The sequence below is a fragment of the Bombina bombina genome, chromosome 4, assembly GCF_027579735.1.
Source record: "Bombina bombina isolate aBomBom1 chromosome 4, aBomBom1.pri, whole genome shotgun sequence".
Classification (NCBI taxonomy): Eukaryota; Metazoa; Chordata; class Amphibia; order Anura; family Bombinatoridae; genus Bombina; species Bombina bombina.
The window spans coordinates 650,559,193-650,570,954 of record NC_069502.1 but is presented as its reverse complement, the minus strand read 5'-3'; the positions used below and the strand labels follow the sequence as shown (position 1 = coordinate 650,570,954).

General features: G+C 37.1%; 1 protein-coding gene across 3 annotated transcripts in view; it reads right to left on the bottom strand.

The window, feature by feature from the left end:
* Positions 1-736: 736 nt before the first annotated feature.
* ECHDC1 (ethylmalonyl-CoA decarboxylase 1) overlaps positions 737-11,762 on the bottom strand; it is a 71,153-nt gene continuing 60,127 nt past the window's right edge. For all 3 annotated transcript variants that reach the window (XM_053710711.1, XM_053710713.1, XM_053710710.1), the window contains exon 6: positions 737-1,282. In XM_053710711.1, coding sequence (XP_053566686.1) covers positions 880-1,282 — 403 coding nt within the window. In that variant the 3' untranslated portion in view covers positions 737-879. The remainder of the gene's footprint in view (positions 1,283-11,762) is intronic.

Below are 11,762 nucleotides of genomic sequence, written 5' to 3'. Positions count from 1 at the left end.
TATGTTAGACTCAGACCCCATTTTTGACCCTGCCATATGCTCAGATACATCATTAGATACAGAGGCCCATTAATCAAGCTCCGAATGGAGCTTGAGGGCCCATGTTTCTGGCGAGTCTTCAGACTCGCCAGAAACAGCAGTTATGAAGCACCGGTCTAAAGACCGCTGCTCCAGAACGCTGTCCGCCTGCTCTGAGCAGGCGTACAGAGATTGCCGGAATTCAACCCGATCGAGTACAATCGGGTTGATTGACACCCCCCTGCTGGCGGCCGATTGGCCGTGAGTCTGCAGGGGGCGGCGTTGCAATGCTGAATACGGAGAGCGTATTGCTCTCCGCATTCAGCGATGTCTGTCGGACCTGATCCGCACTGTCGGAGAAGGTCTGACAGACCTTTGATAAATAGGCCTCTTTACCTTGATAAGCTGGTGGCGCTGACGTCTCCCTCTTGAATTTTGTTATATGTATGAGAGGTGTGCAGGACCCTCTGACGTACGGGCACCCCAGAAAGACAAAGTCTTGACAAACTTTTCTAAAACTCCTCTACTGTTCTTGATCTTCCATTGTGCTTTATATATATATATATATATATATATATATATATATATATATATATATATATATATATATATATATATATATATATATATATATATATATATTCCAAAGACTTGTTGGAAGCTCCTACCTACTGCAAATATTAAAAGGCAATATACTTAACAGTTGTGGAAACTGGTATATGTGAACATAAACAGTGATTTTTATTTGCTTAATCGTTCATGCACTTACAGAAAAATCAGAAAATGAGTTACAAAGGCAATGCAGTCATTTACGATTTTGTTATAATTTTTAGAAGTTTAGATCACATAATGTATTAAAATCTATTTGTGTTTGGTTCCTTTTGCCAGAGCCTCAAGGTTGGCTGGCCCACCCCACACTGTTCCAAATATTTTCTTCTCTCTTCTTAAAGCATCTTCAAGGTTTAGTTCTCTCCCTGAAATCACTACTTGTTTTGTAGCTCTGATTACCTCTGCTGGACCTTTAGTATATTGGGCTATCCAGTGTTGGGCTTCTTGTAATGGTTTATAATTACTGGAAGATATAATATCATCAGCCAGCCCAATGTTTAAAGCACTTTCTGAATTTACTTTGAGTGAACCACACAGTAATTTAAGAGCATTTTTACTTCCAATGATGTGAATTAATCTTGCTGCTCCTCCCCAGCCAGGAACAAGTCCCATGTATTTGTGGACAAATCTTATTTCACTCTCTTCAGTCATTAACCTGCAGAAAACAGATATACACTATTAAAATGATATATATTTTTTTTAAGTAAAGATGTCTTAGTTGACACCACTAAAGTGAAATATGTCAACTTTCAAAAGCATTAGTTTCAGAATTTAAACTTTGTAACCAATTAACTATACAAAGGCTAAAACTATGGATTCTGAAATATGTTTTCTTCGTATAGAAGTCGGTTTACCCAACTAGATTACATATACTTTTAGGTTGATGGGCATGATTTTGTACATAGCAAACCATAATTTAAAAAACACCTTGACTTTACTGTACTGTGATTTTCTTTCTCCCCTTCAATGTTTTTCCAATGATCCATATTAGCTGGAGTTAAATTGTTTATAATTCACTCATTTAACTTTATTTTGTGATTCCAAATAGTTAATTTTGCCTTTTGTATCTCCACCTATACTGAATACTTCAACAGTTAATTACTGGTTATAGAAAAGTTATATTACTATTATTATTTATTTGTAGCATGCCAACAGATTCTGCAGCACTATTAATATAGCGCTATAAAATGTAAACAACAATTTTAAACAACTTTCCAATTTACATCTATTAAGTTATTTGCTTTCTTCTCTTGTTAGCCTTTGCTGAAAGGTTTATCTATGAAAGCTCAGGAGCAGCAAAGAACCTAGGTTCTAGCTGCTGATTGTTGGCTGCATATATATACAAATTGTCATTGGTTCACCCATGTGTTCAGTTAGAAACCAGTAGAGCATTGCTGCTCCTTCAACAAATGATTCCAAGGGAATGAAACAATTTGATAATAAAATTTTAAACAACTTTTTCGTTTACTTCTATGTTCTACCTAAATCATGAAATCATTTTTTTGGGTTTCGTGTCTCTTTAAGGTGTGCTTATAAGTTTGAAAGCTAAGGAAGAAACTTGCAGAGGGAGGCAGAGAATTAGGGCCATTCTGGAGAAGTCCTGTAAACGGGAATATGAGGAGGTAACAAGAGAGGAATAGTTGTTCATGAGCAGAGTGAAGGGGACGCAAGGGAGAGTATATAGAGACAAGGTAAGAGATATGGGGGGCAGAATTTTTGAGAGTCTTGAATGTTAGGGTCAGGATTTTGTGTTTTAATTTTGAGGCTAGAGGAAGCCAGTGAAGAGATTGGCAGAAAGGTGCAGCAGATGAGGAGCGACGTGTAAGGAAGATCTTCCTGGCAGAAACATTCATTATGAATTGTAAAGGAGAAATACGGCAGCTAGGGAAGACAGAGAGGATGGAGTTCTAAACAAGAAGGTTTATAAAAAATTACACTCTCAGGGGGTGGGACAGAGAGATAATAACATTTTCATTTTCCATTGTTCTCTCTAAGGGCGTGATGATCAAAAACTCATGGAGAGAAATCACGCAACATCTTTAGGGCCTTTTTTTGAGCATTATCTCCTTCACATCCAAAACACTGCATAGTTAAATAAACAGCTATCAGCTAAAATGTGCCTTTGTAAAATTATTTGAGGGACCTCATAATACTGACAAAACATTTTAGATAATCTCGCCAGAGCTTTAGATCATTGGGTAGTAAGTATTGGGCTCACTTTGTATAGAGAGATAAGATCAGGAGGATTTTGTGTAAATATATAGAGATAAGCTAATGAGGTCTGGTCTCTCTGGAAGCTAATGCAATTTGATTAGGTTGTGGTGGGAGTTAGCAGACACAGCTGTTTAATATACAAAATTTATACCTAAATGAGTAATTCCCTTTACATTTTAAACTCTGTAGCTGGTACAACAAATGTTTGTAAATGCTTCAAGGAAAAGCCAATTTTACAGTACGCTGTCCCTTTAAGACATCTATAAGCAAGCCTAAAGATCCTACTAATGAATACATTTTGAAAAGAAAAACTAACCAAGGAAATTTGTTTTGTATTTAAATGATGCTAAATAATACAATTATTAATTATTCAGATTAAAAATTAGCCAGAGACCAATGTCAGATGTATTTGTAATTATATATTACAGGGACATAAAACAAGTTGGGATAGAGACAAAATAATATAATATGTACTTTAATTACTTTACCTGCAAATTTATACTGCAGTGCCTCACCATTAGCCCTTTCTTTTAATTTTCCAAATTGTAAAGCTCTAACTCCAGATCTCAACATGTTTTATGGCACTTTAATATTGAAGAAATATGTGTAACGTTTGCGTGAATAAATGGGCACTGCCTTGTCTTCTCTGTTAAAAACAGTTACAGTGATATCAGTAAATAAGGTTTTTACAGAAAAACATTATATATTACAATTTCAGTGTTTCATGTCAATATAAAAAAAAAATCTTTTCTATGGAATCTACATCTGGTACTTGATGCAGTGACATTATCTCAATTTGAATAATTAATAGAACGTGACTGCCTTCTAGTTTTCCTGTCATCAAGAAGTGCAGCAGAGGCTCTGTGTCCATTTTCTTCCAAAATAAGTGTTGTTAAAGAGACAGTCAACACCAAAATTTTTAGTGTTTAAAAAACATAATTTATGTAAGAACTTACCTGATAAATTAATTTCTTTCATATTAGCAAGAGTCCATGAGCTAGTGACGTATGGGATATACATTCCTACCAGGAGGGGCAAAGTTTCCCAAACCTCAAAATGCCTATAAATACACCCCTCACCACATCCACAAATCAGTTTAACGCATAGCCAAGAAGTGGGGTGATAAGACAAAAGTGCGAAAGCATAAAAAATTAAGGAATTGGAATAATTGTGCTTTATACAAAAAAATCATAACCACCACAAAAAAGGGTGGGCCTCATGGACTCTTGCTAATATGAAAGAAATGAATTTATCAGGTAAGTTCTTACATAAATTATGTTTTCTTTCATGTAATTAGCAAGAGTCCATGAGCTAGTGACGTATGGGATAATGAATACCCAAGATGTGGATCTTCCACGCAAGAGTCACTAGAGAGGGAAGGATAAAATAAAGACAGCCAATTCCGCTGAAAAAAATTCACACCCAAAATAAAGTTTAAATCTTATAATGAAAAAAACTGAAAATATAAGCAGAAGAATCAAACTGAAACAGCTGCCTGAAGTACTTTTCTACCAAAAACTGCTTCAGAAGAAGAAAACACATCAAAATGGTAGAATTTAGTAAAAGTATGCAAAGAAGACCAAGTTGCTGTTTTGCAAATCTGATCAACCGAAGCTTCATTCCTAAAAGCCCAGGAAGTAGAAACTGACCTAGTAGAATGAGCTGTAATCCTTTGAGGCGGAGTTTTACCCAACTCGACATAAGCATGATGAATCAAAGACTTTAACCAAGACGCCAAAGAAATGGCAGAGGCCTTCTGACCTTTCCTAGAACCGGAAAAGATAACAAATAGACTAGAAGTCTTTCGGAAATTTTTAGTAGCTTCAACATAATATTTCAAAGCTCTAACTACATCCAAAGAATGCAACGATCTTTCCTTAGAATTCTTAGGATTAGGACACAATGAAGGAACCACAATTTCTCTACTAATGTTGTTAGAATTCACAACCTTAGGTAAAAATTTAAAAGAAGTTCGCAACACCGCCTTATCCTGATGAAAAATCAGAAAAGGAGACTCACAAGAAAGAGCAGATAATTCAGAAACTCTTCTAGCAGAAGAGATGGCCAAAAGAAACAAAACTTTCCAAGAAAGTAATTTAATGTCCAGTGAATGCATAGGTTCAAACGGAGGAGCTTGAAGAGCCCCCAGAACCAAATTCAAACTCCAAGGAGGAGAAATTGACTTAATAACAGGTTTTATACGAACCAAAGCTTGTACAAAACAATGAATATCAGGAAGACTAGCAATCTTTCTGTGAAAAAGAACAGAAAGAGCAGAGATTTGTCCTTTCAAGGAACTTGCAGACAAACCTTTATCCAAACCATCCTGAAGAAACTGTAAAATTCTAGGAATTCTAAAAGAATGCCAAGAAAAATGATGAGAAAAACACCAAGAAATGTAAATCTTCCAGACTCGATAATATATCTTCCTAGATACAGATTTACGAGCCTGTAACATAGTATTAATCACAGAGTCAGAGAAACCTCTATGACTGAGAATCAAGCGTTCAATCTCCATACCTTCAAATTTAAGGATTTGAGATCCTGATGGAAAAAAGGACCTTGCGATAGAAGGTCTGGTCTTAACGGAAGAGTCCACGGTTGGCAAGTGGCCATCCGGACAAGATCCGCATACCAAAACCTGTGAGGCCATGCTGGAGCCACCAGCAGAACAAACAAGCACTCCTTTAGAATCTTGGAAATTACTCTTGGAAGAAGAACTAGAGGCAGAAAGATATAGGCAGGATGATACTTCCAAGGAAGTGACAATGCATCCACTGCCTCCGCCTGAGGATCCCTGGATCTGGACAGATATCTGGGAAGCTTTTTGTTTAGATGAGAAGCCATCAGATCTATTTCTGGAAGTCCCCACATTTGAACAATCTGAAGAAATACCTCTGGGTGAAGAGACCATTCGCCCGGATGTAACGTTTGGCGACTGAGATAATCCGCTTCCCAATTGTCTATACCTGGGATATGAACCGCAGAAATTAGACAGGAGCTGGATTCCGCCCATACTAGTATTCGAGATACTTCTTTCATAGCCAGAGGACTGCGAGTCCCTCCTTGATGATTGACATATGCCACGGTTGTGACATTGTCCGTCTGAAAACAAATGAACGACTCTCTCTTTAGAAGAGGCCATGACTGAAGAGCTCTGAAAATTGCACGGAGTTCCAAAATATTGATTGGTAATCTCACCTCCTGAGATTCCCAAACCCCTTGTGCTGTCAGAGACCCCCAAACAGCTCCCCAACCTGTCAGACTTGCATCTGTTGAAATCACAGTCCAGGTTGGAAGAACAAAAGAAGCCCCCTGAACTAAACGATGGTGGTCTGTCCACCACGTCAGAGAGTGTCGTACAATCGGTTTTAAAGATATTAATTGAGATATCTTTGTATAATCCCTGCACCACTGGTTCAGCATACAGAGCTGAAGAGGTCGCATGTGAAAACAAGCAAAGGGGATCGCGTCCGATGCAGCAGTCATAAGACCTAGAATTTCCATGCATAAGGCTACCGAAGGGAATGATTGAGACTGAAGGTTTCGACAAGCTGAAACCAATTTTAGACGTCTCTTGTCTGTCAGAGACAGAGTCATGGACACTGAATCTATCTGGAAACCTAAAAAGGTTACACTTGTCTGAGGAATCAATTAACTTTTTGGTAAATTGATCCTCCAACCATGTTCTCGAAGAAACAATACACGTCGATTCGTATGAGATTCTGCTAAATGTGAAGACTGAGCAAGTACCAAGATATCGTCCAAATAAGGAAATACCACAATACCCTGTTCTCTGATTACAGACAGAAGGGCACCGAGAACCTTTGTAAAAATCCTTAGAGCTGTTGCTAGGCCAAACGGCAGAGCCACAAACTGGTAATGCTTGTCTAGGAAAGAGAATCTCAGAAACTGATAGTGATCTGGATGAATCGGAATATGCAGATATGCATCCTGTAAATCTATTGTGGACATATAATGCCCTTGCTGAACAAAAGGCAGAATAGTCCTTATAGTTACCATTTTGAATGTTGGTATCCTTACATAATGATTCAATATTTTTAAATCCAGAACTGGTCTGAAGGAATTCTCCTTCTTTGGTACAATGAAGAGATTTGAGTAAAACCCCAGCCCCTGTTCCAGAACTGGAACTGGCATAATTACTCCAGCCAACTCTAGATCTGAAACACATTTCAGAAATGCTTGAGCCTTCACTGGATTTACTGGGACACGGGAAAGAAAAAATCTTCTTGCAGGAGGCCTTAGTTTGAAGCCTATTCTGTACCCTTGTGAAACAATGTTCTGAATCCAAAGATTGTGAATCGAATTGATCCAAATTTCTTTGAAAAATCGTAATCTGCCCCCTACCAGCTGGGCTGGAATGAGGGCCGCACCTTCATGTTGACTTGGGAGCTGGCTTTGGCTTTCTAAAAGGCTTGGATTTATTCCAGACTGGAGATGGTTTCCAAACTGATACCGCTCCTGTAGGGGAAGGATCAGGCTTTTGTTCCTTATTGTGATGAAAGGAACGAAAACGATTAGTAGACCTAAATTTACCTTTAGATTTTTTATCCTGTGGTAAAAAAGTTCCTTTCCCCCCAGTAACAGTTGAAATAATAGAATCCAACTGTGAACCAAATAATTTATTACCCTGGAAAGAAAGGGAAAGCAAAGTTGACTTAGAAGACATATCAGCATTCCAAGTTTTAAGCCATAAAGCTCTTCTAGCTAAAATAGCTAGAGACATATACCTGACATCAACCCTAATGATATCAAAGATGGCATCACAAATAAAATTATTAGCATGTTGAAGAAGATTAACAATGCTATGAGAATTATGATCTGTTACTTGTTGCGCTAAAGCTTCTAACCAAAAAGTTGAAGCTGCAGCAACATCCGCTAAAGATATAGCAGGTCTAAGACGATTACCTGAACATAAGTAAGCTTTTCTTAGAAAGGATTCAATTTTCCTATCTAAAGGATCCTTAAAGGAAGTACTATCTGCCGTAGGAATAGTAGTACGTTTAGCAAGAGTAGAGATAGCCCCATCAACCTTAGGGATTTTGTCCCAAAATTCTAATCTGTCAGATGGTACAGGATATAATTGCTTAAAACGTTTAGAAGGAGTAAATGAATTACCCAAATTATTCCATTCCCTGGAAATTACTTCAGAAATAGCATCAGGGACAGGAAAAACTTCTGGAATAACTACAGGAGATTTAAAAACCTTATTTAAACGTTTAGATTTAGTATCAAGAGGACCAGAATCCTCTATTTCTAATGCAATTAAGACTTCTTTAAGTAAAGAACGAATAAATTCCATTTTGAATAAATATGAAGATTTATCAGCATCAACCTCTGAAACAGAATCCTCTGAACCAGAGGAATCATTATCAGAATCAGAATGATGATGTTCATTTAAAAATTCATCTGAAAAATGAGAAGTTTTAAAAGACCTTTTACGTTTACTAGAAGGAGGAATAACAGACATAGCCTTCTTAATGGATTTAGAAACAAAATCTCTTATGTTAACAGGAACACTCTGAGTATTAGATGTTGATGGAACAGCAACAGGTAATGTAACATTACTAAAGGAAATATTATCTGCATTAACAAGTTTGTCATGACATTCATTACAAACAACAGCTGGAGGAACAGATACCACAAGTTTACAGCAAAAACACTTAACTTTGGTAGATCCAGCATCAGGCAGCGATTTTCCAGAAGTATCTTCTGATTCAGGGTCAATCTGAGACATCTTGCAATATGTAATAGAAAAAACAACATATAAAGCAAAATTGATCAAATTCCTTAAATGACAGTTTCAGGAATGGGAAAAAATGCCAGTAAACAAGCTTCTAGCAACCAGAAGCAAATAAACAATGAGACTTAAATAATGTGGAGACAATAATGACGCCCATATTTTTTAGCGCCAAAGAAGACGCCCACATTATTTGGCGCCTAAATGCTTTTATCGCCAAAAATGACGCCACATCCGGTAACGCCGACACTTTTGGCGCAAAAACGTCAAAAATGATGCAACTTCCGGTGACAAGTATGATGCCGGAAATAACAAAGAAATTTTTTTGCTCCAAGAATGACGCAATAAAATGAAGCATTTTCAGCCCCCGCGAGCCTAACAGCCCACTGGGAAAAAAGTCAATTGAAACAATTTTTAAGGTAAGAAAAAATGATCATTTATATGCATTATCCCAAATAATGAAACTGAATGTCTGAAATAAGGAATACTGATCATCCTGAATCATGGCAAATATAAGTTTAAAGACAAATATTTAGAACTTTATATAAAAGTGCCCAACCATAGCTTAGAGTGTCACAAAAATAAGACTTACTTACCCCAGGACACTCATCTACATGTAGTAGAAAGCCAAACCAGTACTGAAACGAGAATCAGTAGAGGTAATGGTATATATAAGAGTATATCGTCCATCTGAAAAGGGAGGTAAGAGATGAATCTCTACGACCGATAACAGAGAACCTATGAAATAGACCCCGTAGAAGGAGATCATTGAATTCAAATAGGCAATACTCTCTTCACATCCCTCTGACATTCACTGCACGCTGAGAGGAAAACCGGGCTCCAACCTGCTGCAGAGCGCATATCAACGTAGAATCTAGCACAAACTTACTTCACCACCTCCACGGGAGGCAAAGTTTGTAAAAACTGATTTGTGGGTGTGGTGAGGGGTGTATTTATAGGCATTTTGAGGTTTGGGAAACTTTGCCCCTCCTGGTAGGAATGTATATCCCATACGTCACTAGCTCATGGACTCTTGCTAATTACATGAAAGAAAGATAGATAATCCCTTTATAACCCAGTTTAGCACAGCCAACACGGTTATATTAATATACTTTTTACCTCTGGGATTACCTTGTACCTAAGCCTCTTCTGACAGCCCCCTTATCACATAGCTATTTATTTATTATCTATTGAATTGCATTCTAGCTAATTAGTGTTCAGTCATGCACAACCCACGGGAGTGAGCACAATGTTTTCTATATAGCTCACATGAATTAGCAGTCTCTTGTGAAAAGCTAATAAAAAAAGCATGTGATAAGAGGCTGTTTGTAGTGTCTTAGAAACAGGCAGAAAGTTAGAGGTTGAAAGGTTATAAAGTATATTAATATAACAATGTTGGTTGTGCAAAGCTGGGGAATGGGTAATAAAGGCATTATCTATCTCTTTAAACAATAGAAAATTTGGTGTAGACTGTCCCTTTAAGGCTAAGTCCAGAATTTATAAATAAAGGTACATGAAACCCTTTTTTTTTTCTTTCAGAATTCAGCTAGAACCTACAATTTTAAACAACTTTCCAATTTTTCTTCTACTATCAAACCTGCTTCATTTCCTTGATATCATTTGCTGAAAGAACAGAAATGCACCACTGAGAGCTAGTTGAACACATCTAGGCAGTCAATCACAAGAGACATATGTGTGCAGGCACCAATCACCAGCAAGCTCCCACTAGTGTAGCATATGTACATATTTTTCAACAATGGATATAAAGAGAACAAACTACATTTGAGTCAATTTAAAAGTATCTTAAAATAACATTCATCATGCAAGTTTCATTTTGACTTTTCTATTCCTTTAAAGGAACACTGTAATAATAAAAAACTGAAATCCATTTAAATTTTTAATAGAAGCATCTTCATCCCGGCGGCGGAGGTCCATCTTCTATCTTCATCCTGGTGGCATTAGCGAGGTCAGCGGCGAGGTCAGTGGTCCTCTTCAGACCTTTAAAAGGGAGGTCCTCTTCATGCAGTCTCCAGCCGCACACTGAATAGTGAATGTAAGGTATCCATTTTAAATAGGGGCACCCTTGCATTTCTATTGGCTGATTTGAATCTTCAAATTCAAATCAGCCAATAGGATGAAAGGAAAACGCTTTATGTATGTGTGTGTGTGTATATACAGTGGGGCAAAAAAGTATTTAGTCAGCCACCAATTGTGCAAGTTCTCCCACTTAAGAAGATGAGAGAGGCCCGTAATTTTCATCATAGGTATACCTCAACTATGAGAGACAAAATGTGGAAACATATTCAGACAATGAGTGATTGATGAAGTATTGAAAGTTTTGACTAGCTCTGAAAATTTGATAGTGTGCAGACCATATATGGGTATATACTGTGTAAAAAAAAGCCAAATCTGACACATTCCATGCAAAACTCCAAAAATGGACTGGACAAAATGATTGGCATCCTCAATTTTTTTTTTTTTTTTTTTTTTGAGTTTTCAGCATACTTGATTGATTATTTTTTTTTTAAATTATTTTTATTGAGGTATAATGTATAATTTAACAATTCGAGCAATAATTCGCAAGACATGTAAGTACAGAAAGGAATCACGTTAACACTGGGAAAAGAATATAAATAAAAAAAAAATTAATATACTCAATGTCACCAGATATAGTCATGCCATACAAGGAAAACAAGTATTATCTAGATATGCGAATAGAGATAAGAAAATTCAACCTCATGTTTTCTGTTATAAAGCATCCCCATTAGAGTATGTTAACTTAAAGACATAACGTATGCCCCTAGAGAAATATAGAGGCCACTCTTGGACCTCCTAAAATATAACTATGCCATAGCAGGGGGCCTTGGGGGAAAGGTGATCAAGGAAAACGGGCCACTCATGGACCCAGGATGTAATTGAAAAAGGTAGGTGATCAACACTTACATAGAGAGTTACTTAAACAAGCACCAGTTATAATATATTCTTATAATTCTTACAAAGGGGTAGCACCTGGATATATATTAGTGAGTTACTGAGAGTAGTATATGGAGATTAATTAATGTGCTCTCATTGATACTTAAACAAGCAGCACCTGGGTATATATCAGTGAGTAACTGCTCTTATAGAGATATATACACTAACCAAAAGCAGGGGGAATGAA